General features: G+C 45.2%; 1 protein-coding gene across 2 annotated transcripts in view; it reads right to left on the reverse strand.

Moving 5' to 3' along the window:
* The window catches only part of LOC124803652 (regucalcin-like), a 58,439-nt gene that overhangs the window by 10,034 nt on the left and 25,232 nt on the right, over positions 1 to 23,173 (reverse strand). The window contains exon 3 of one of the 2 annotated variants that reach the window (XM_047264691.1): positions 17,786 to 17,992. In XM_047264691.1, coding sequence (XP_047120647.1) covers positions 17,786 to 17,992 — 207 coding nt within the window. Of the gene's footprint in view, positions 1 to 17,785; positions 17,996 to 23,173 lie in introns of both variants that reach the window. The other variant, XM_047264690.1, reaches the window with a different exon arrangement.

A 23,173-nucleotide genomic window follows, 5' to 3' on the forward strand; every position in this document is an offset into this window, starting at 1 on the left:
TTCTACTATTAATGCGAAAATATTTTGTTGCCCCCACCTGCATAGGGAGACACAATCATTGTAATGAAATAAGAGAAATCATATCTCGCACGGGAAGATTGAAGAGTCATTTTTCCCGTGTGCTGTTAGAGAGTGGAACGGTAGAGAAATGAATTGAACGTCGTTCGATCAATCTTCTTCCAGGCACTTGATTGTGAATGGCAGAGTAGTCATGTAGATGTAGATGTAATTTGTGATACGTGGTAAGAGGACAGCGTGAACCCTAAAAATCAAAATGTCCAAAAAGTGATGATTTTACTCTTATCTCTGTGATAGAAATAAGTAAATCCACGTGTTTCGCACAAGACCTGCTGTAATTTATATATAACTGCTAAGACGACATGTTCTCAGTTCGAATATAATAAATTTCCTTGAGAGTGTAAAGCTTCTGTCCACAATCGGCACGGTTTTAGGAAGCACCACTCGTGCGGAATTCAGCATAACTTTTTCTTACATGTAATCTTATCCACTATGGATGAAGGGCAGGAGGCAGATTCCTTATTTCTACATTTCCGAAAAGCATTTGACGCCGTGCCGCACTGCAGTCTGTTACCGAAAGGATGAGTAGATGAAATAAGTTCACAGATATGTGAGTGGCTCGAACATTTCTTAAGAAATAGCACCCAGTATGTTGTCCTCGACAGCGAGTGTTCATCAGAGGCCAGGGTATCGTCAGGAGTTTCCCAGTGAAGTGTGACAGGACCGCTGTTGTTTTCTATGTACATAAATGACCTGGCGGACAGGGTAAGCAACTGTCTGCGGGAGCTCGCTGATGATGCTGTCGTGTATCGAAGGTGTCGCCTTTGAGTAACTTTAGGACGATACAAGACTGAGATCCCCTGCTATACCCGCAGGACAGGACAGATAGTTTCATTTCTGGAAAGAGGCCAAAATTAGTGGCTGTCAGTTGCACTCTAACACACAACTTTATTCATTTGGCGAACATTACAAGAGTAGAGAAAACATTAAAAACAGAGAAAGCCAACATTAATTTTAGAACCTAATTCCCGGCCAAATGCGCCATTCAATCTCACTTCTCAAGGGCAAATCAATTTTAATTTAAAACCGGTTGAAGGCCAATAACTTAAGACTCAAAAACAGGAATTAGAGTTCAAAACTCAGAAGGCCTTATCTTAAAACATTTTTCTAAATTAGGCTGAAGGCCCAAACAATCTCACACCCTAAGGGCAAAACAACTGTAACTTAAAATCGGCTGAAGGCCAATAACTTAACGCTCAACGCGGGAATTGGAATTTTAAAAGTCAGGAGACCTTATCCTAAAATTTCTTAAAATCAGGCTGAAAGCCCAAACAATCTCATGCCTTAAGGGCAAAGCAAGTTTAATTTAAAATCGACTAGAAGCCATATGTAAACAAACAACAAGGACAAATAAGAAATGGCAGCACATTAAACGGCACTCAGAAGTTTCCAAGGGTCCGAACAGAAATCAAACACTAACACTCACTTAAGTGAGACAGGCAGTCAGCCCAACAATTCTCAATCCGACGGCAACCCAACCGACAGACAGTCAACGGACCAAGTGACAGGATAACTTCAGCTCCACCTGACCAGCACACAACAGGGAATTCAGTGGAACAACGTAGAAGGTATCGGCGCCCACAATGAATTACACATTCAGCTGTCAAACTAAACGCCGTGCTGGACAGCCACAACAGACTGCTGCTGCGTCCCGACTGCACTGCTGGTCTGTCCTGAGACAGGAAGTCGGCCCAACAATTCTCAGTCTGACGGCAACCCAATCGACAGACAGTCAACGGACCAAGCGACAGGATATCTTCTGCTCCACCTGACCAGCACACAACAGGGAGTTCAGTGAAACAACGCAGAAGGTATCGGCGCCCACAATGAATTACACATTCAGCTGTCTAACTAAACGCCGTGCTGGACAGCCACAACAGACTGCTGCTGCGTCCCAACTACACTGCTGGTCCGTCCTGAGACAGGCAGTCGGCCCAACAATTCTCAATCCGACGGCAACCCAAACGACACACAGTCAATGGACCAAATGACAGGATAACTTCTGCTCCACCTGACCAGCACACAACAGGGAGTTCAGTGGAACAACAGAGAAGGTATCGGCGCCCACAAGGATTACACATTCAGCTGTCAAACTACACACCGTGCTGGACAGCCACAACAGACTGCTGCTGCGTCCTGACTGCACTGCTGGTCCGTCCTGAGACAGGAAGTCGGCCCAACAATTCTCAGTCCGACGGCAACCCAATCGACAGACAGTCAACGGACCAAGCGACAGGATATCTTCTGCTCCACCTGACCAGCACATAACAGGGAGTTCAGTGAAACAACGCAGAAGGTATCGGCGCCCACAATGAATTACACATTCAGCTGTCAAACTAAACGCCGTGCTGGACAGCCACAACAGACTGCTGCTGCGTCCCAACTGCACTGCTGGTCCGTCCTGAGACAGGCAGTCGGCCCAACAATTCTCAATCCGACGGCAACCCAAACGACACACAGTCAACGGACCAAATGACAGGATAACTTCTGCTCCACATGACCAGCACACAACAGGGAGTTCAGTGGAACAACAGAGAAGGTATCGGCGCCCACAATTATTACACATTCAGATGTCAAACTACACACCATGCTGGACAGCCACAACAGACTGCTGCTGCGTCCCGACTGCACTGCTGGTCCGTCCTGAGACAGGAAGTCGGCCCAACAATTCTCAGTCCGACGGCAACGCAATCGACAGACAGTCAACGGACCAAGCGACAGGATATCTTCTGCTCCACCTGACCAGCACACAACAGGGAGTTCAGTGAAACAACGCAGAAGGTATCGGCGCCCACAATGAATTACACATTCAGCTGTCAAACTAAACGCCGTGCTGGACAGCCACAACAGACTGCTGCTGCGTCCCAACTGCACTGCTGGTCCGTCCTGAGACAGGCAGTCGGCCCAACAATTCTCAATCCGACGGCAACCCAAACGACACACAGTCAACGGACCAAATGACAGGATAACTTCTGCTCCACCTGACCAGCACACAACAGGGAGTTCAGTGGAACAACAGAGAAGGTATCGGCGCCCACAAGGATTACACATTCAGCTGTCAAACTACACACCGTGCTGGACAGCCACAACAGACTGCTGCTGCGTCCCGACTGCACTGCTGGTCCGTCCTGAGACAGGAAGTCGGCCCAACAATTCTCAGTCCGACGCCAACCCAATCGACAGACAGTCAACGGACCAAGCGACAGGATATCTTCTGCTCCACCTGACCAGCACACAACAGGGAGTTCAGTGAAACAACGCAGAAGGTATCGGCGCCCACAATGAATTACACATTCAGCTGTCAAACTAAACGCCGTGCTGGACAGCCACAACAGACTGCTGCTGCGTCCCAACTGCACTGCTGGTCCGTCCTGAGACAGGCAGTCGGCCCAACAATTCTCAATCCGACGGAAACATAACGACACACAGTCAACGGACCAAATGACAGGATAACTTCTGCTCCACCTGACCAGCACACAACAGGGAGTTCAGTGGAACAACAGAGAAAGTATCGGCGCCTACAAGGATTACACATTCAGCTGTCAAACTACACACCGTGCTGGACAGCCACAACAGACTGCTGCTGCGTCCCAACTGCACTGCTGGTCCGTCCTAAGACAGGCAGTCGGCCCAACAATTCTCAATCCGACGGCAACCCAAACGACACACAGTCAACGGACCAAATGACAAGATAACTTCTGCTCCACCTGACCAGCACACAACAGGGAGTTCAGTGGAACAACAGAGAAGGTATCGGCGCCCACAAGGATTACACATTCAGCTGTCAAACTACACACCGTGCTGGACAGCCACAACAGACTGCTGCTGCATCCCGACTGCACTGCTGGTCTGTCCTGAGACAGGAAGTCGGCCCAACAATTCTCAGTCCGACGGCAACCCAATCAACAGACAGTCAACGGACCAAGCGACAGGATATCTTCTGCTCCACCTGACCAGCACACAACAGGGAGTTCAGTGAAACAACTCAGAAGGTATCGGCGCCCACAATGAATTACACATTCAGCTGTCAAACAACACGCCGTGCTGGACAGCCACAAATGACTGCTGCTGCGTCGCCGGCCTGGGTAGCCAAGCGGTTCTAGGCGCTGCAGTCTGGAACCGCGCGACCGCTATGGTTGCAGGTTCGACTCCTGCTTCCGGCATGGATGTGTGTGATGTCCTTAGGTTAGTTAAGTTTAAGTAGTTCTAAGTTCAGGGTGACTGATGACCTCAGAAGTTAAGTCCCATAGTGCTCAGAGCCATTTGAACCACTTTTGCTGCTGCGTCCCAACTGCACTGCTGGTCCGTCCTGAGACAGGCAGTCGGCCCAACAATTCTCAATCCGACGGCAACCCAAACGACAGACAGTCAACGGACCAAGCGACAGGATAACTTCTGCTCCACCTGACCAGCACGCAACAGGGAGTTCAGTGGAACAACAGAGAAGGTATCGGCGCCCACAATGAATTACACATTCAGCTGTCAAACTACACACCGTGCTGGACAGCTACAACAGACTGCTGCTGCGTCCCGACTGCACTGCTGGTCCATCCTGAGACAGGCAGTCGGCCCAACAATTCTCAATCCGATGGCAACCCAACCGACAGACAGTCAACGGACCAAGCGACAGGATAACTTCTGCTCCACCTGACCAGCACACAACAGGGAGTTCAATGGAACAACGCAGACGGTATCGGCGCCCACAATGAATTACACATTCACCTGTCAAACTACACGCCGTGCTGGACAGCCACAACAGACTGCTGCTGCGTCCCAACTGCACTGCTGGTCCGACCTGAGACAGGAAGTCGGCCCAACAATTCTCAATCTGGCGCAACCCAAACGACAGACAGTCGACGGACCAAACGACAGGATAACTTCTGCTCCACCTGACCAGCACACAACAGGGAGTTCAGTGGAACAATGCAGAAGGTATCGGCGCCCACAATGAATTACACATTCAGCTGTCAAACTAAACGCCGTTCTGGACAGCCACAACAGACTGCTGCTGCATCCCGACTGCACTGCTGGTCTGTCCTGAGACAGGAAGTCGGTCCAACAATTCTCAGTCCGACGGCAACCCAATCGACAGACAGTCAACGGACCAAGCGAGAGGATATCTTCTGCTCCACCTGATCAGCACACAACAGGGAGTTCAGTGAAACAACGCAGAAGGTATCGGCGCCCACAATGAATTACACATTCAGCTGTCTAACTAAACGCCGTGCTGGACAGCCACAACAGACTGCTGCTGCGTCCCAACTGCACTGCTGGTCCGTCCTGAGACAGGCAGTCGGCCCAACAATTCTCAATCCGACGGCAACCCAAACGACACACAGTCAACGGACCAAATGACTGGATAACTTCTGCTCCACCTGACCAGCACACAACAGGGAGTTCAGAGGAACAACAGAGAAGGTATCGGCGCCCACAAGGATTACACATTCAGCTGTCAAACTACACACCGTGCTGGACAGCCACAACAGACTGCTGCTGCGTCCCGACTGCACTGCTGGTCCGTCCTGAGACAGGAAGTCGGCCCAACAATTCTCAGTCCGACGGCAACCCAATCGACAGACAGTCAACGGACCAAGCGACAGGATATCTTCTGCTCCACCTGACCAGCACACAACAGGGAGTTCAGTGAAACAACGCAGAAGGTATCGGCGCCTACAATGAATTACACATTCAGCTGTCAAACTAAACGCCGTGCTGGACAGCCACAACAGACTGCTGCTGCGTCCCAACTGCACTGCTGGTCCGTCCTGAGACAGGCAGTCGGCCCAACAATTCTCAATCCGACGGCAACCCAAACGACACACAGTCAACGGACCAAATGACAGGATAACTTCTGCTCCACCTGACCAGCACACAACAGGGAGTTCAGTGGAACAACAGAGAAGGTATCGGCGCCCACAAGGATTACACATTCAGCTGTCAAACTACACACCGTGCTGGACAGCCACAACAGACTGCTGCTGCGTCCCGACTGCACTGTTGGTCTGTCCTGAGACAGGAAGTCGGCCCAACAATTCTCAGTCCGACGGCAACCCAATCAACAGACAGTCAACGGACCAAGCGACAGGATATCTTCTGCTCCACCTGACCAGCACACAACAGGGAGTTCAGTGAAACAACGCAGAAGGTATCGGCGCCAACAATGAATTACACATTCAGCTGTCAAACAACACGCCGTGCTGGACAGCCACAAATGACTGCTGCTGCGTCGCCGGCCTGGGTAGCCATGCGGTTCTAGGCGCTGCAGTCTGGAACCGCGCGACCGCTATGGTTGCAGGTTCGACTCCTGCTTCGGGCATGGATGTGTGTGATGTCCTTAGGTTAGTTAGGTTTAAGTAGTTCTAAGTTCAGGGTGACTGATGACCTCAGAAGTTAAGTCCCAATGTGCTCAGAGCCATTTGAACCACTTTTGCTGCTGCGTCCCAACTGCACTGCTGGTCCGTCCTGAGACAGGCAGTCGGCCCAACAATTCTCAATCCGATGGCAACCCAAACGACAGACAGTCAACGGACCAAGCGACAGGATAACTTCTGCTCCACCTGACCAGCACGCAACAGGGAGTTCAGTGGAACAACAGAGAAGGTATCGGCGCCCACAATGAATTACACATTCAGCTGTCAAACTACACACCGTGCTGGACAGCTACAACAGACTGCTGCTGCGTCCCGACTGCACTGCTGGTCCATCCTGAGACAGGCAGTCGGCCCAACAATTCTCAATCCGATGGCAACCCAACCGACAGACAGTCAACGGACCAAGCGACAGGATAACTTCTGCTCCACCTGACCAGCACACAACAGGGAGTTCAATTGAACAACGCAGACGGTATCGGCGCCCACAATGAATTACACATTCACCTGTCAAACTACACGCCGTGCTGGACAGCCACAACAGACTGCTGCTGCGTCCCAACTGCACTGCTGGTCCGACCTGAGACAGGAAGTCGGCCCAACAATTCTCAATCTGGCGCAACCCAAACGACAGACAGTCGACGGACCAAACGACAGGATAACTTCTGCTCCACCTGACCAGCACACAACAGGGAGTTCAGTGGAACAATGCAGAAGGTATCGGCGCCCACAATGAATTACACATTCAGCTGTCAAACTAAACGCCGTTCTGGACAGCCACAACAGACTGCTGCTGCATCCCGACTGCACTGCTGGTCTGTCCTGAGACAGGAAGTCAGCCCAACAATTCTCAGTCCGACGGCAACCCAATCGACAGACAGTCAACGGACCAAGCGAGAGGATATCTTCTGCTCCACCTGATCAGCACACAACAGGGAGTTCAGTGAAACAACGCAGAAGGTATCGGCGCCCACAATGAATTACACATTCAGCTGTCTAACTAAACGCCGTGCTGGACAGCCACAACAGACTGCTGCTGCGTCCCAACTGCACTGCTGGTCCGTCCTGAGACAGGCAGTCGGCCCAACAATTCTCAATCCGACGGCAACCCAAACGACACACAGTCAACGGACCAAATGACTGGATAACTTCTGCTCCACCTGACCAGCACACAACAGGGAGTTCAGTGGAACAACAGAGAAGGTATCGGCGCCCACAAGGATTACACATTCAGCTGTCAAACTACACACCGTGCTGGACAGCCACAACAGACTGCTGCTGCGTCCCGACTGCACTGCTGGTCCGTCCTGAGACAGGAAGTCGGCCCAACAATTCTCAGTCCGACGGCAACCCAATCGACAGACAGTCAACGGACCAAGCGACAGGATATCTTCTGCTCCACCTGACCAGCACACAACAGGGAGTTCAGTGGAACAATGCAGAAGGTATCGGCGCCCACAATGAATTACACATTCAGCTGTCAAACTACACGCCGTGCTGGACAGCCACAACAGACTGCTGCTGCGTCGCCGGCCCGGGGAGCCGAGCAGTTCTAGACCCTGCAGTCTGGAACCGACCGCTATGGTCGCAGGTTCGACTCCTGCTTCGGGCATGGATGTGTGTGATGTCCTTAGGTTAGTTAGGTTTAAGGAGTTCTAAGTTCTAGGTGGCTGATGACCTCAGAAGTTAAGTCCCATAGTGCTCAGAGCCATTTGAACCATTTTTGCTGCTGCGTCCCAACTGCACTGCTGGTCCGTCCTGAGACAGGCAGTCGGCCCAACAATTCTCAATCCGACGGCAACCCAAACGACAGACAGTCTGCGGACCAAGCGACAGGATAACTTCTGCTCCACCTGACCAGCACACAACAGGGAGTTCAGTGGAACAACAGAGAAGGTATCGGCGCCCATAATGAATTACACATTCAGCTGACAAACTACACACCGTGCTGGACAGCAACAACAGACTGCTGCTGCCTCCCGACTGCACTGCTGGTCCGTCCTCAACTGACTGCCAGACACATGACGACCTGGAAATACTACCGGCCGTTCCAGAGATGGTACAACAGTGCACATATCATTACGCGCTGCTGCTGCCACTCACGGGCAAGGCAGGAAGTTAGTGACGCCATTAAATGGAATAAGAAAACGAGAAGACCGTACCGTAATAGAAGATTACAAACAATAAATGGGATAAATGCTAGCCGTGCACGGCTCAAAAATTATTTTGACAAAGTTTCTAGTAGGTGTGATATGGCAGCTAGCTCTAAAAGCAGATGAATATGTGTCAGTTGAGAAGAGTAGGAAAGACAGACCTGTAATGTTAGAGTACAGCATTAGACTAGTGTAGTAGTGTCCTATTTGACACAGTCACGTCAATTAAATATCTGGCCTAATATTGCAAAGCAATACGAAATGAAATGAGGATGTAGGGATTGTAGTAAGGAAAGCGAATGGTCGATTTCGGTTTATTGGAAGAATCTACAGGGAAGTGTGGTTCAACTGTAAAGGTGAGCGCATATAGGATGCTAGTGCAACACGTTGTTGGGTACTGTTAGTGTTTGGAATCCGCACCAGATCGGATTGAAGGAAGATATCGAAACAATTCAGAGGCGAGCTGACAGATTTGTTACTGGTAGGTTCGAACAATATGCAGTTATTACGGAGATACTTCAGAAACTCAAACAGAAATTGAGCCATGCACGGCTCGTGTTCATGCCATTTATTGTTTGTCATTTATTACGGTACTGCAGCCTCGTTTTTTTTATTCCATTTACTGGCGTTACTAACTTCCAGACTTACTTGCCCGTGAGCGGCAGCAGCAGCATGTATCGATAAGTGCACTGTTGTACCATCTCTGGAGCGACCGAGAGTATATCCAGGTTGTCAAGTGTGGGGACGGAGCCCCAGTGAGGTTATTTGCTTCAACTGTTGTATAGCATTCCGAGAACGCAGCAGCCTTTAGGCACCCTATAAGAGACGAGTGGGCAGGTCCCCACATTCCACATATGCAGTAAAGGTTTCAGTTACCGAAATGAGATTTCGGCAAATGATAGCACTCAAAGAAGAGAGTATTTTACCATAACGTTAGTATGTAACAGTTCATTATCTACCCTGTTATTCCAGTAACTACAGACTTTTTCCGTGAAAGAATGTAATTTTGAAGGGGCACTGATAGCTGGTGGAACAAGGAATGCTATGGGTTTTGGAACACCGTATGTGAAGATATTACCCTTTTTTTTGCATCGAGGATGTGCTATTTCATCAGCTACCGACTTCAATAAACTGCTCTCTCAGAATTCTCTCGTAGTTGTGTCTGCACAACAGGCTAGTGAGGTGAGACAGTATAAACTCCACTGTGTTTTGGCAAAAGAAGTAAATTTTGACATGGCAACGAGAGAAATGTCTAGGTTTCACTCAAAATTCGCCTCTCATGACGCTTCTGAGAAAGTTACAAATGGTTAACAAGCCAGTCGAAAATAAACTGCTGCATTATTGGCGCAATTATTTTCAGATACTAACGAAAGCAGAGGTGACTGTAGATCATTCTGAATTATCTCCATGCATGTGTGGGCGTAGAGGAGCCCCTCTTAATATTTACAAAAAGTGTGAGTCTAGGCTTCAGTGTAGATGGCGCTTCCCCTCCAGCGCTCCGTATTTCCCCTACAGCGCTCTGAGCGACCCCCACCTATCCACTGCCACTCTCCCTACACTTCCCCATCCGACTGCACATCTAGCGGACATGGCGTTTTGAGCGCGCTATACATCACTGTGCTCCTGGCATTTGATGCATTCCTGGGTCGCGTGGCCATCTTTCCGTGTGCGCGAGCTCACCCACCCACCTACCATATTAAATGTTTTTTCCGACGATCACACTCTGCCTGCTCGAACCAATGCATCGAATTCCACTTTGCCCTTCCGAAGTTTTTGGTGAGCAAGGCGGAAGGGCTGGCTGTAGTCGTCCGTATATGGCTTACTGTTGCTGCTGTGGGGGAGGGAGGGAGGCAGGGAGAGGGGGGGGGGTGCAGTCTGTATCGTCCCTAGTAGAAATATTACAAAAACTTGAAAGTGGTATTTGAAAAAAACATTTAATACTGCATTATATGTGAACATTAACCGCTCAGGGGATATGTAATCTTCTCTCATGTGTACTATTATTATTATTATTATTACTAGCCGCGCGTGATTAGCCGAGCGGTCTGCGGCGATGCAGTCATGGACTGTGCGGCTGGTCCCGATGGAGGTTCGAGTCCTCCCTCGGGCATGGCTGTGTGTGTTTGTACTTCGGATAATTTAGGTTAAGTAGTGTGTGAGCTTAGGGACTGATGACCCTAGCAGTTAAATCCAGAAAGATTTCACACACATTTGAACATTTTGAACACCATCATCATCATCATCATATAAAATTCTGTGCGTCATTTTCGAGTGCAAAGAATAAAAAAAGATATATATCTTGTCTTCGATGCGAGTAGTCGGACATTTTGGCAAGTGCTGGTGAATGTAAGCATTATTGTACTTGTAATCAGATTATATATTAGTTTCATGCTATTATTCACTTTTAATTCTAAGAGGTGAGCCCTATCTCATGTCCGCTTCCTCTGAATATCAGTAATTCAAGTTATTTTCAGCGCAACAATTGCAGCCGCCGTTGCAGCCTCAGCCGCCATTACGTGGCAATTTTAATTTATGAAATTAGCGGAAGTGAAATATTCGCCCGCTTCAACTATAATACACATTTTCTCCACAGCCGCCAGCCGCTGCAACGGAAGACATAGCTTTAAGATTTTTATTTTCAGTTTAACAGCTGAGATCCTGAGCCACAACTCAGACTACAATGCATTACGAAAGAAAATGGTAAGAAATTAGTTTCTCGCGCGTGTGTGGGCAGATGCAAATAATAATCAGAGATCTCATGTTTGAGCAGAAACATTTAGCCGAGGCAAGAACCTAAAAACGTAACATGTTATTTATATGTAACCTGTTACAAGATCAATGTGTCTTACAATTATTAACGTGATTAATGATTTTGTTAAGGATTAACTTTCATTGAATAAACCGTCTTTCAAAAAGCAATTTAATTCAAATCAAAGAAAAAATCAAAATTAACCTAATAACCAAATTAGCAATTAATTTTGAGAAAAGCCCACCACATAATAACGACATTCATATAAAAAGAAACAGAAAAATATTTTATATTCTGTTAGGAGATGCAGGAGTGGGAATGTTATTGTGATTAAATGTGCAGTGGTGGCACTGCACTGGATGAGCGTTCTCACTGAAGTGGTTCGGTCCTGCAAGTAGCAATGCTGCATGTCAGGTATGAGGTCAGGACAGAAACTAGCGGCCTATAATTGAGTAGATGACATCAGCGACAACAGAGAGCCACTCAGAAACTTTCTACAAGCCTCGGTTCAGACATAAAGTCAACCTCCCATAGGGTCACATGGAGGAATCGTTTGCTGCAATGAGATCGAAGTCGTTGCATGGGCTCCGGTGCCATGGGAGTGTCCCTGTGAACAGGCCTTGTGTCGGGTGGAAACTGCATCTCGGTGCCTCTTTTGTTGGCCACGTTACTGCTACTGGCAGGCTCGCCCTTCAACTGCACAGCGCCGCCACTCGCGTTCCCAGACCAGCAGCACACACATCAGCATCGACGTGCCCTGCGTACAGAATTAATGGTCTGCAGTAGAAACTTTCCTGTGTCTGAGGATTGTTTCTGCTGGATCCACGAGGTGTGGTGTGTTCCTTTGTCTTGTTAACTGTCTCTCGGCTTCTCCATCTTTTATATGCTCCGAGAGCCTCATCTTGCAGTGTGAGTTCGCCTGTCTGCGATGTTAAGTTTTCCATAGCAGTCTTATGTGATGCACTGTGCATACTAAATGCATGTGGCACTGTAACCTCTGAATTTGGTTCCGCAATTGTGCCGCACGATTTCAGTTGGGTCAGAGTTTGTCTGCGGTTGTGCAATTTCTGGACTTTAGCCAACTGTAATTTACTTTTATTAACATTATAAATCACACAATTAACAGAGGCCATGCCACAGACCAAACAAACTAGGAATTCGCACTAAGTTTTTCAAATGTGTTAATTCCCCATATAATAACATATAAATTGAGGACAATAACCTTAGACAACTCGGTAACAACAGAAACCTTAAGGGGGGCCCTATGCCGCCAATGTTAAATTGTCGAATTTTGTGACCCATTATCTTGGAAACGTTTTAAGACACCAACTTGCAACTTTCCATAATTATTGAGTGCACCTTCCTAGATACACTGAACTACAATTATTACTAAAATTGTATAGTGGGGCATGTTATCTTTTTTTTTTCAAACACTCAATTTTTTGACTGAATTTTGTAAATAAATGAAGATAAAAACAAAAAACACAGGATATTTTAATTATTCTAGTTCTATATGTGTTGAATCTCACACTTGGTATGCTGTGAATACTTCATGTCTCTACCATCAGTACGGTTTTTAGAAGATGGGTCATTTATTGCAAAAAATGCAGTTCAGAGATAATAAATGAAAAGCACCCGTTTACTTTTGTCTAAAATATTGTAGAACAAAAGTAAACTCGTGTTTTGCGTTTATTATAATGTTGTTCTACGAAGAACAGATGGAAGATTCTGTTAACACAGTTCAGAGATATTGAGGTTTAAAACTTTTTAATTACAAATTCTTATACAGACTTACATTTCTGCGTCTTCTATGCCCTAGAATTGCCTTGACCCATAGTCCGTATGTTACCCGCAAATTTAAGTTTCTTGAAGTTACTTTTACGCTTAGTCATTTTATTTACGTATAAAAAGCAATAGAAGTTATCTTACTACAAAAATAGCCGATTATCACACTACTTTCAACGAAAACTAGTATCAGAAACGAAGGAGTGATTTGTTTATTCGTAAATCATACGTCTGGGACGTAGCAGTAGGCACAAAACAAAACAATTCACAGCCTTCTAGACTGTATAGTTCCCAAGATATGACTGCTCAACTGTGGCAGTATATGCATAGCCGCAAAATTTGACAGTCACACATCAACATCAAAATATTATTTGAAGGTTTCACAATTGTCTGATTTTCATGTATTATACACCAAAATGTTCAGGAAAGTCCAAAGAACATTATGGAGTAGAAAACAGAAAACGTAAAATTTCAACGAATTTCACGTACAATTTTCACTTAAGGGGCACCTAATGTATGTATATACATAGTCCACTCACAGTAACGTGATAACTGCTTATGTTAGACGTCATCGTGCAATAACCACTCAGATGGCAGGCCGCAGCACCAGCAATGGAGGATATATAAAGCATGTCAGGAGGATGTGTAAAACAGTGCAGTCGTCGTATTGCGGAAACAGACCGATTTACCTGATGTCAAAAGGGCATGACCATCGGCTTTCGGGGCAAGCGTGGAACAGTTTCTGCAATGGCCAAGTTTGTTTACTGTTCACATTCCGCCACGGTTTAAGTACACGAGAAAATGGCCTATCTGAAAGTGGCTCTGAGAAGACTGCAGTGCACCTCAGGCCATAGATGACAGTGGTGAATGACGGCTGTGTAAGGACGAATAGACGTACAACTGTTCAGTAACTGACCAACTAGATGAACCAAGAACTACCAACACTGTGTCCTTCATGACCACTGAATGGCGGCATGTGACCTTTTCAGATTAATCATGTTTTATGCTCCATCGAACAGATGGCCGTTGGCGTAAAATACGTAAATGTGACAAAATAAAGAGTCAAGATCGGAGGAGTGAGCGTTATGAGATGGGGAACGTTTCGTGGCTTTCCGTGGGTGATCTAGTAACTCGTAAAGGCTCAATGTATCAATACAAGTATGCGTCTATTCTTGCACATCTTGTTCACCTTTAGATGCAGTTAGTTTTTCCTCGGCACTTTCAGTCCGGAACCGCGCTTCTGCTACGGTCGCAGGTTCAAATCCTGCCTCAGGCATGGATGTGTGTGATGTCCTTAGGTTAGGTTTAAGTAGTTCTAAGTCTAGGGGACTGATGATTCAGATGTTAAGTCCCATAGTGCTTAGAGCCAGTTGAACCAGTCTACCAACAAGGAATGCAACCCAGTGAATGTGGATGGTTTGAAGAGCACCTGGATTGGTTTACAGTGTTCCCCTGGCCGCCCAGCTCCCGGATTTAAACCCAATCGAGAATCTCTGGGCCCACCTCGATACACCAGTTTGCGCATGGGTCCTCAACTGAGAAACCTAGCGCAGATGGCCACGACACTGGACTCAGCATGGCACCACATCCCGTTCAGCACCTTCCAGAACCTCAGTGACTACTTGCATGTTCCCACTGCAAAAGGTACTTTATTCAGACTACTGACGGTTGGTCACATTAATGTGGCTGGACCATGTATAACAGAAACTTTCAGCTGTAGCATTAAATTGATAGACATTATACACCTCTTTTCATTTCAGTCCTTTTTAGTTATATTTACTGAAAAACGTTTATTGAAAGTCACCTCTTATTTGTAGTGACGTTGAAGATTTTGTGAGGAAGCCTCCATGAACTAAACTTATAGCTGGACAACTTTAATCAGAAAGTTAACTTTACTAACCATTAATCCGTCACTAAAAAAGTTAACCTCATTAAAGTGTAAAATTCGGAGGCGGTGGTATTATGGTGTGGTCGTGTTTTTCATGGAAGGAGCTGCACCTTTTGTTGTTTTGCGTGGCACTATTACAACACAGGTCTAAATTGATTGAAACGTCCCCTTTGAACAATTCTTACACGACTGTGCTTAACCTGACACACAATATTTTTAGCGCAACGCAATCTGACTTTCAGAACTCTCTACAAAAGAATGGCCCTGACTAACATTAAACTATACCTTTCACAAATCACTTACCTCACAAAAATCTTCGCTGCTCAAGCTACTGCAATACAGCAAGCGCCACTACTGCCAGCTAAATAAAAGATTCAAACTACTGAAGGCACTAACTACTGATAGGGATAGTTAGCAAATGAAAGATATTAATAGAGAACAAACAATGTATTTACCTTAATATCATCACAAGTCATAATATATATATCAGTTCATGACAAATTGCAAACCTCCGCCATCTCTCTCTCCACATCCACCACTGCTGGCGGCTCACCTCCAACTGCGCAACGCTACGCGCTGTTCACAGCCAGCTGCCTAACACTACAATGGCGAGTATTACAACAATGCAAAGCAGACACAGACTGCCCACAGCACAGCCAGTGATTGTCATACAGAAGTGGCGTTACCAATAAAAAACCTAAACAGCCTACTTACATAGAGAAAACATAAACAGCCTACTTACATAGAGAAAACATAAACAGCCTACTTACATAGAGAAAACATAAACAGCCTGCTTACATGATGTTTTAAGCACCTTCTTGCTTCCCACTGCTGAAGAGCAATTCGGGGATGGCGATTGCATCTCTCAACACAATCGAGAACCTGTTCACAATGCGTTGCCTATGGCTGAGTGGTTACAAATCAATAACATCTCTGTAATGGACTGGTCTGCAGAGTCCTGACCTGAATCCAATAGACCACCTTTGGGATGTTTTGGAAAGCCGACTTCGTGCCAGGCCTCGCCGACCAACATCGATATCTCTACTCAGTGTAGCACCCTGTCAAGAATGGACTGCCATTCCACAGTAACCTTCTAGCACCTGACTGATCGTATGCCTGCGAGTGTGGAAGCTGTCATCAAGGCTAAGGGTGAGCCAAAACCATACTGAATTCCAGCTTTACCGATGGAGGGCGCCACGAACTTTTAAGTCGTTATCAACCAGGTGTCCGGATACTTTAGATAACATAGTTTACCAATTGCTGCGATGTCAAAAGACTCAAGTGCTTCTCTGTCGCATTCTTTTAACCGCATTAGTGCTACTAATTCCGCTGTCAGTATCTGAATGCTCAAGACTGATTTTTCTTTTTTGCTTTTCCTCGTCCGGACTCGACCGTTACTGTTTCTTCAAACTATTCATACGAAGATTAATGTGCTCTCATTATGTGTTGTATCAAACTGTAATATGAACTCTAATTGTTGATGTTTTAGGCGAGCAGTTTACAGTCAAAGGTACTTGTTCTTTCAGTGAGGATGCAAAATTAACGTAATCACTTACAGGCGGCCAGGTATTTTCATAAGTCGCAGAGCTAGAATCTTATTTCATGATTTACTATCCACTGACGAAAAGTAGTACTTAACGCGAACTTAGTAAGCAAACAATAAACGGCCAACACTTAATTATTCTCGTTCGCTCCCACCTGGTCATCGACAGCGTGCGCCACAGCGTAGAGCCGTAGACGCATGTCAACATGACTCGAACTTGGCAGAATATGATTTCCGCTCGCGGCACGGCGTCAGTTTTGTTGTAAATAATAGGTACCTAATTAACGACCAACGGACTCGAAGATAATTAACGGAGGTTTTAAAATTATGTAAAGTTAATCCGTCACTCGAAAAGTCAACTTCGTTAATTAACGATTGACAGATTAAGAATCTTGTGCCCAGCTGCAATTAAACCCACCAAGCATAATACGAACTTCGATACTTACTTCAATTGCTTCGAAATACTGTATGAAGAATCTAACTGTGAGGTCAAAACTCCTCGATGCTGCTAAGAAATGACGTTTTAGTTATTATTAAGTAATATATAGCCAAAAATACACCAATAACTTCTGAAATACTGCGCCTTGGCAAAATCCGTTTCCAGGTTTGTAATTTGCTAACCACATGCAAGTTTCAGATGTACTACATACGAAACACATTCTGCACAACTTTTAATTTGGCGTTTTTTAGTGATTTTCGCTTTTGTATGTTTCAAGCCAAAATCAAACCGATTAAATCAATATGTGATAAATATGATTTATATGTGAATAGAACCCATGGGGGTCCACGAATTTCATAGTTATTATCTAGTGAATTTTGGTTTAAACTGTTCTTCAGCATCATTTGAAATTATGTAAATCATAATAAATGATTCAAAAGATGTCGTGGTGTACGTCTTGGTTGACGGCATAAGAATGACCTCACAAGCCAACATTGTACAAATAACTGCATCGACCATTAACGGCAGTTACCACCAGTTAGCTACTTGCAGAGTGAGTGGTGCGATAAGTGATAGTTTGGTCTGTGTTCTTCAGATGGAACTGCGTATTTCCGTTTGAATAACGGTATGGTGGCAACACTGGTGGCAGCCATATTGTTATTCTCGCCGATATTTCACTGCAGTTAACTCAGTCACTCACTGACAGACTTCTAGAAGATTCCAGAGTTATTAACTTTCTGTAACGACTGCGAAACAAAGTAGGGCGATATGAAAGCGTTTACCTGCCCAGAGAGTGCCGGCAGCGTCCGCCTTGGCGTCGTTGATCCTGTTGTCCCGGCTGCCGTCCTCGTCGTCCACGGTCGCTATCACCTCCAGAGCGGCGGGTTCGCTGCTCTCCCCATCCCAAGTCATCAGCACCACATTACGACCCATGCTTATAACGAATTTGTCTGCCTTGCCTTTAACTGGAATAATGAAATGTACTCCCTCTGCTAAGAAAAATATCAGTGTTTTAATCTTTCAGCATGGTTTTCCTTCAGATGAAGTCATCATCTTCAAGCAGTTAATATGGGACTCATTACTAACTCTATTTAGCATAAACACAGTATCAAGTCATTTGTGGTATTATTCTTCTTGCAGATGCATTTCAAAGAGCATTGTCTACATCTTTTGTTGATGAATGATGTACATTCAGAGATCTCAAAGATAAGTATTTAATTGAGTAATAACAATTAATTAAGGCAATATTACATCATAAATAAGTAAATTAATACCTATTGTAGGTATAAATTGAAGATTTCACATTTTAGCGTATTTTCTGGCAAAAGAAAACATTTCACATGCGCGAGTTTTGGACTATGATTTATTTGCAATATTGTATACTGTAATTTACGTGTTTAATTCAACAAAGTACAGTTTGTGTTGTTATGGTATTCTTACACACTATCCATTTGATTCTCTAGTAAGTAGCCGAAGTTAAAAGTTCCGAAATAAGTGACAAGTTTGTACAGCGTAGACTAAGTTCTTCGTTTATTTGTTGTTTCGTCACGTAAACAATACAGGTTTAAACCTTTATGTTTCTCCAGAAGTTTTGAATCAGTATCCGAACTTTAGGCCTAAACGTTCCAGAAATTTAATTCATTAATTAAGTAGTCTAGGAAGTTATTCTTATTTAACTTAGACTAAAGCTAAAATTTGTTTGCTATGAGCGGGAAGTGTATGACTTACTGTAGGATTGTTAGTTCCAGGGTGTGGTGTGAGGGTTGTTGCAGTTCCTTTCATGTGGTTGACTGTAGTGGTATGGGAATGGAGAAATAAACAAGGCTCACAGGTTGTGCAGAATTTCCTGTACAGATAGGAAGATAGTGGAACAGGAGGAGAAGACTGTTGCCCTTCAGACCGAACTACATAAAGCAAAACAAGATCTTGAAAGGCTAAGGGGGAGAAGGGAAAAAGGGAGGTGGGAAGTGACTACAGGTTATAGAAGAAATAGGAATAAGACTCTCAGACATTGTTGTTGTCAGTGTGGAAAACAAGTTTGATCTGTTGTCACAAGTAGATGTAGCAGTAGACAGAAAACAACAAACTTTCAAAAAGTGTTTGAAAAGTAAGAGGTCAGGAAAAGTGGTAAAGAAGAAGAAAATTTTGTTGTTAAGTAGTTCACTTGGTAGAGGTGTTTGCCACCTGTTGCAGGATGAACTAGGGTCAGATTACCAGGTCACAAGGTTTTTGAAACTATTGCAAGCCTAGATCAGGTGATAGAGGATGTAGGTTCACTTCGCAGACAGTTCACGAGGTAAGACACCTGGTAATAGCGGATGGAGTGGGCAACATCATAGACAGGATCCCTAATTATTCAAATGAGTGACCTGGAAAATATAGCTTCAGCAACGAGGCAATAAGAATAATTCAAAAGCCAGCATCGGTTAAACACTGTTTACTAAATGGCCGGTTTCAACACACTAAAGGTGCCATCATTGGATCTGTGAAGATATAACATGACAGCTCTGAGGGAGGGCTTACATGAGTTACGCTATATACATTACTATTAGTACAGTACCAGACCAGCTGATATAAAATCAGTGTCGCAGAAATAAAAATTAAAAAACAACTGCTCTCGTGGTCATTCTATTCCATCAGATACATAAAACCGAAGTCACAAGATGAAACTATTTGACACATGACCGCAGCTCGACTAACGGTTGGCATGCCGAATATTTACTATTTGCACGATATACAAGAGAGAATTGTCAGAGCATGTACTTCGATAAGTGCCGAAGTGATAAGGAATACCACTCAATCCATGATAAGAAGATTGCAGCACCGCATTGATGCCAATGGTCATCACTTCGAACACCTTCTGTAAATGGACGTTCATGCCACCTTTTTGACATTCGTTGACCTTCAAAGACCTTACTGTTACACATCATTGGATTTGTCTCGGTAGCCGCTATCAGAAAATAAGTACCAAACTACAGCATCCAATTTTTAAAAAAAAGTTGACCTTCATATGTCTGACGCAACCCCACCTAGCAACAAAAAACCAACGTCATATTATGAGCCCCGTTGTCGCATGCAACATTTGTTCCATAAACTTTTCAGCAACTATCATACTTTCGGAGTTATTCTAGGTGGCAATAGTTACTGACTCACCCTGTATATTGGGGAAGAGAAGCGGTAAGGAGTGACACATCTGAGCCGTCCGCAGTGGCCGTGCGGTTCTAGGCGCTACAGTCTGGAGCCGGGCGACCGCTACGGTCACAGGTTCGAATCCTGCCTCGGGCATGGATGTGTGTGATGTCCTTAGGTTAGTTAGGTTTAATTAGTTCTAAGTTCTAGGCGACTGATGACCTCAGAAGTTAAGTCGCATAGTGCTCAGAGCCATTTAGTGGCACATCTGAAGAAAAAGGTGACTCGACACGTATGCGAATTGATAAGTTAAGCAAGACGATGTTATACAACCAACGAGAGGAGGGACATGACGCTGAGCGGAATGAGACTCAGCTACCCCAAAGAAGTAGTGCATACGATAAGTATCACATTGATGATACGTTTAAATGTGTCATTAAGCTGCAATTTCTGCTAGGCGACAAAAAATACTAAGAAATAACGACTTTGTGAAAACTTCACAGACCTTGTTGCGCAGATCTGTATATCAAGGCTAGCAAGGGAAAACAGTTGTTCTGTCTAGCGAGGGAAAACAGTTGTTCTGTCAGTAGGATTAGTTTTTAAAAGTGCTAGAATAAAGAAATAATCATGTACGAAAGAGGCGATAGACGTGCGGTAGAGGGAGTGGTGGTGCTGGGTTCTAGAGGTGTGCGTTACAACATTGCACAACGTTAACACCGAAATTGAATTACAATTTTACAGTAAGCGTATAAAAAGACCCCCCAAGATGTAAAATCATTTACAACAATACAAATGTAAAATCTTAATTATTTTATGACATGACCCCCTAAATTACAATGATTTAAACAACACAAAATGCCATTATTTAGGAAGTTGTGCAACCCTTTCCCAATTTATTAAATAAGATTTAGGCAATAAGAAAATTAAGGACGTAACCTGACCACGACACTCGCTTGAAAGTATAACAGTAACAGTATCGTACAGTTTAAATATCAAGTTAACGATACTCGAATCGCTGCAAAAACGACCCCAGCGTAAGGCGTGAGAGAACCTCAGTTTAAATAAAAGGGTCCAGCAAAATATATACCGATCAAAACGAATCTTACAAGCAACTGATACTGCTGAATGTTCTTGAATTAACGGGCAGTGACGGCCATCCAACAGATAGCACAAGATAACACGTGTTTCTTAACTCCAGCTACTGATAAATGGCCACAGTTTGTAATGTGCACACTCATCTTGTGTGATTCAGCGCCAGTAACACAGTGCAGCTTAGCTTGCCACTGTACGACTCCCCAGCAAGCCAAACAAACATTTCACAAACACAAGAGAAACTAAGCAGGCATCATATACCGGGCAGAGGATCCGTTAACGATTTCCAGCTCGCGCCAGGACGGCACACCCAGCAAGACGTGCCCATGAGACCAAAGTCGTTCCTGCCGTGTTCACGCACTGGGCGAACTGCTGGCCGCCACACAGGGACTGAGAGCAGACGAGAAGGCGGCATCGCCGATGCGTCTGCAGAGGGCCTTCTGGACGCTTGTGTTCGACATGGTCACTACTTTGGGGGGGGCGAGCACGGGCTGTGACAGCGCGGTTGGGTGGGCGTTCGGATCTGCATGCGTCCGTGACGGAGCTGAACTGTCACAACATAGTTTCAAAATGAGTGATTTTTGGGCATGGCTTATTTGTAATTTCACCGCTCTGTGTGCATTGCTACAGTCCATTTATTGTCAGGAAAGTAATTGACTAGTGACATTTTGCTTCCGAAACATTATCTACATTAATACATACAAAAATTAGTGAAATTACGTGCATTTCTCACGAAAGTACGATGAGGACGATTTCATGTTTAGGGCTCACTACGGCCTAGTCATTAATAATGACGCTCTTATTATTCTGAGATAAGTAGTGTGGTTGAAATATGAGCTACACCCAGAACGTAAGTTCCGTTTCTATTTCTTTCCGCGGCAGCACTACAATTGTAATTCGGCGCATGCGCGGTATTTGCATTAAATGAAGGAGATTCACAGTTTTCAGGTCTATGCACTGTATTTTCTTTAAAGATGCTGCTAAATCATCCGGGTTGTTAACTCGTAGTTCGTAAGGTTTCGCTCAGAACTGCACTGGACACCACCAGAAGCGCTCCTGATTCAGCTAAGTCTTGGCGACGAAACGTTCGGAACGAAAAAGTTTCATCGACGACGATCATACAACCTGGAAGATTTACCAGCGGTCAAGATATCCGGTTAACAAAGCCTTCATTGTGTGTGCTTTTTATGCCGTATAGTGCTTGTCTGTTGAGGATGTCAGATGACGATCAGTTTGGCTTTAGGAAGGGTAAAGGCACCAGCGAGGCAATTGTGACATTGCGGTTAATTATGAGAGCAAGACTAAAGAAAACACAAGACAAGTTCATAGGATTTGTTGACCTGGAAAAAGCGCACGACAATGTAAAACGATGCAAGACGTTCGAAATTCTGAGAAAAATAGGAGTAAGCTGTAAGGATTCAAATGGCTGTAAGCACTATGGGACTTAACACCTGAGGTCATCAGTCCCCTAGACTGAGAACTACTTAAACCTAACTAACTAACATCCATGCCGAGGCAGGATACGAACCTGCGACCGTAGCAGCAGCGAGGTTCCGGACTGAAGCGCCTAGAACCGCTCGGCCACAGCAGCCGGCTGTAAGCTGTAAGGAGAGACGGGTAATATACAATATGTACAAGAGTCAAGAGGGAGTAATACGGGTGGATGACCATAAATGAAGTGCTCGGATTAAAAAGGATGTAAGACAGGGGTGTAGTCTTTCGCCCCCCTACTGTTCAACCTATACATCGAAGAAGCAATGGCGGAAATAAAAGAAAGGTTGAAGACTGGAGTTAAAATTCAAGGTGAAAAGATATCAGTGTTAAGATTCATTGATGACATTGCTGTTCTGAGTGAAAGTGAAGAAGAATTACATGATCTGCTGAATGGAATGAACAGCGTAATGAGTACAGAATGTGGACTGAAAGTAAATCGAAGACGGAAGTAATGA

The sequence above is a fragment of the Schistocerca piceifrons genome, chromosome 1 (assembly GCF_021461385.2).
Source record: "Schistocerca piceifrons isolate TAMUIC-IGC-003096 chromosome 1, iqSchPice1.1, whole genome shotgun sequence".
In the NCBI taxonomy this organism is placed as follows: domain Eukaryota; kingdom Metazoa; phylum Arthropoda; class Insecta; order Orthoptera; family Acrididae; genus Schistocerca; species Schistocerca piceifrons.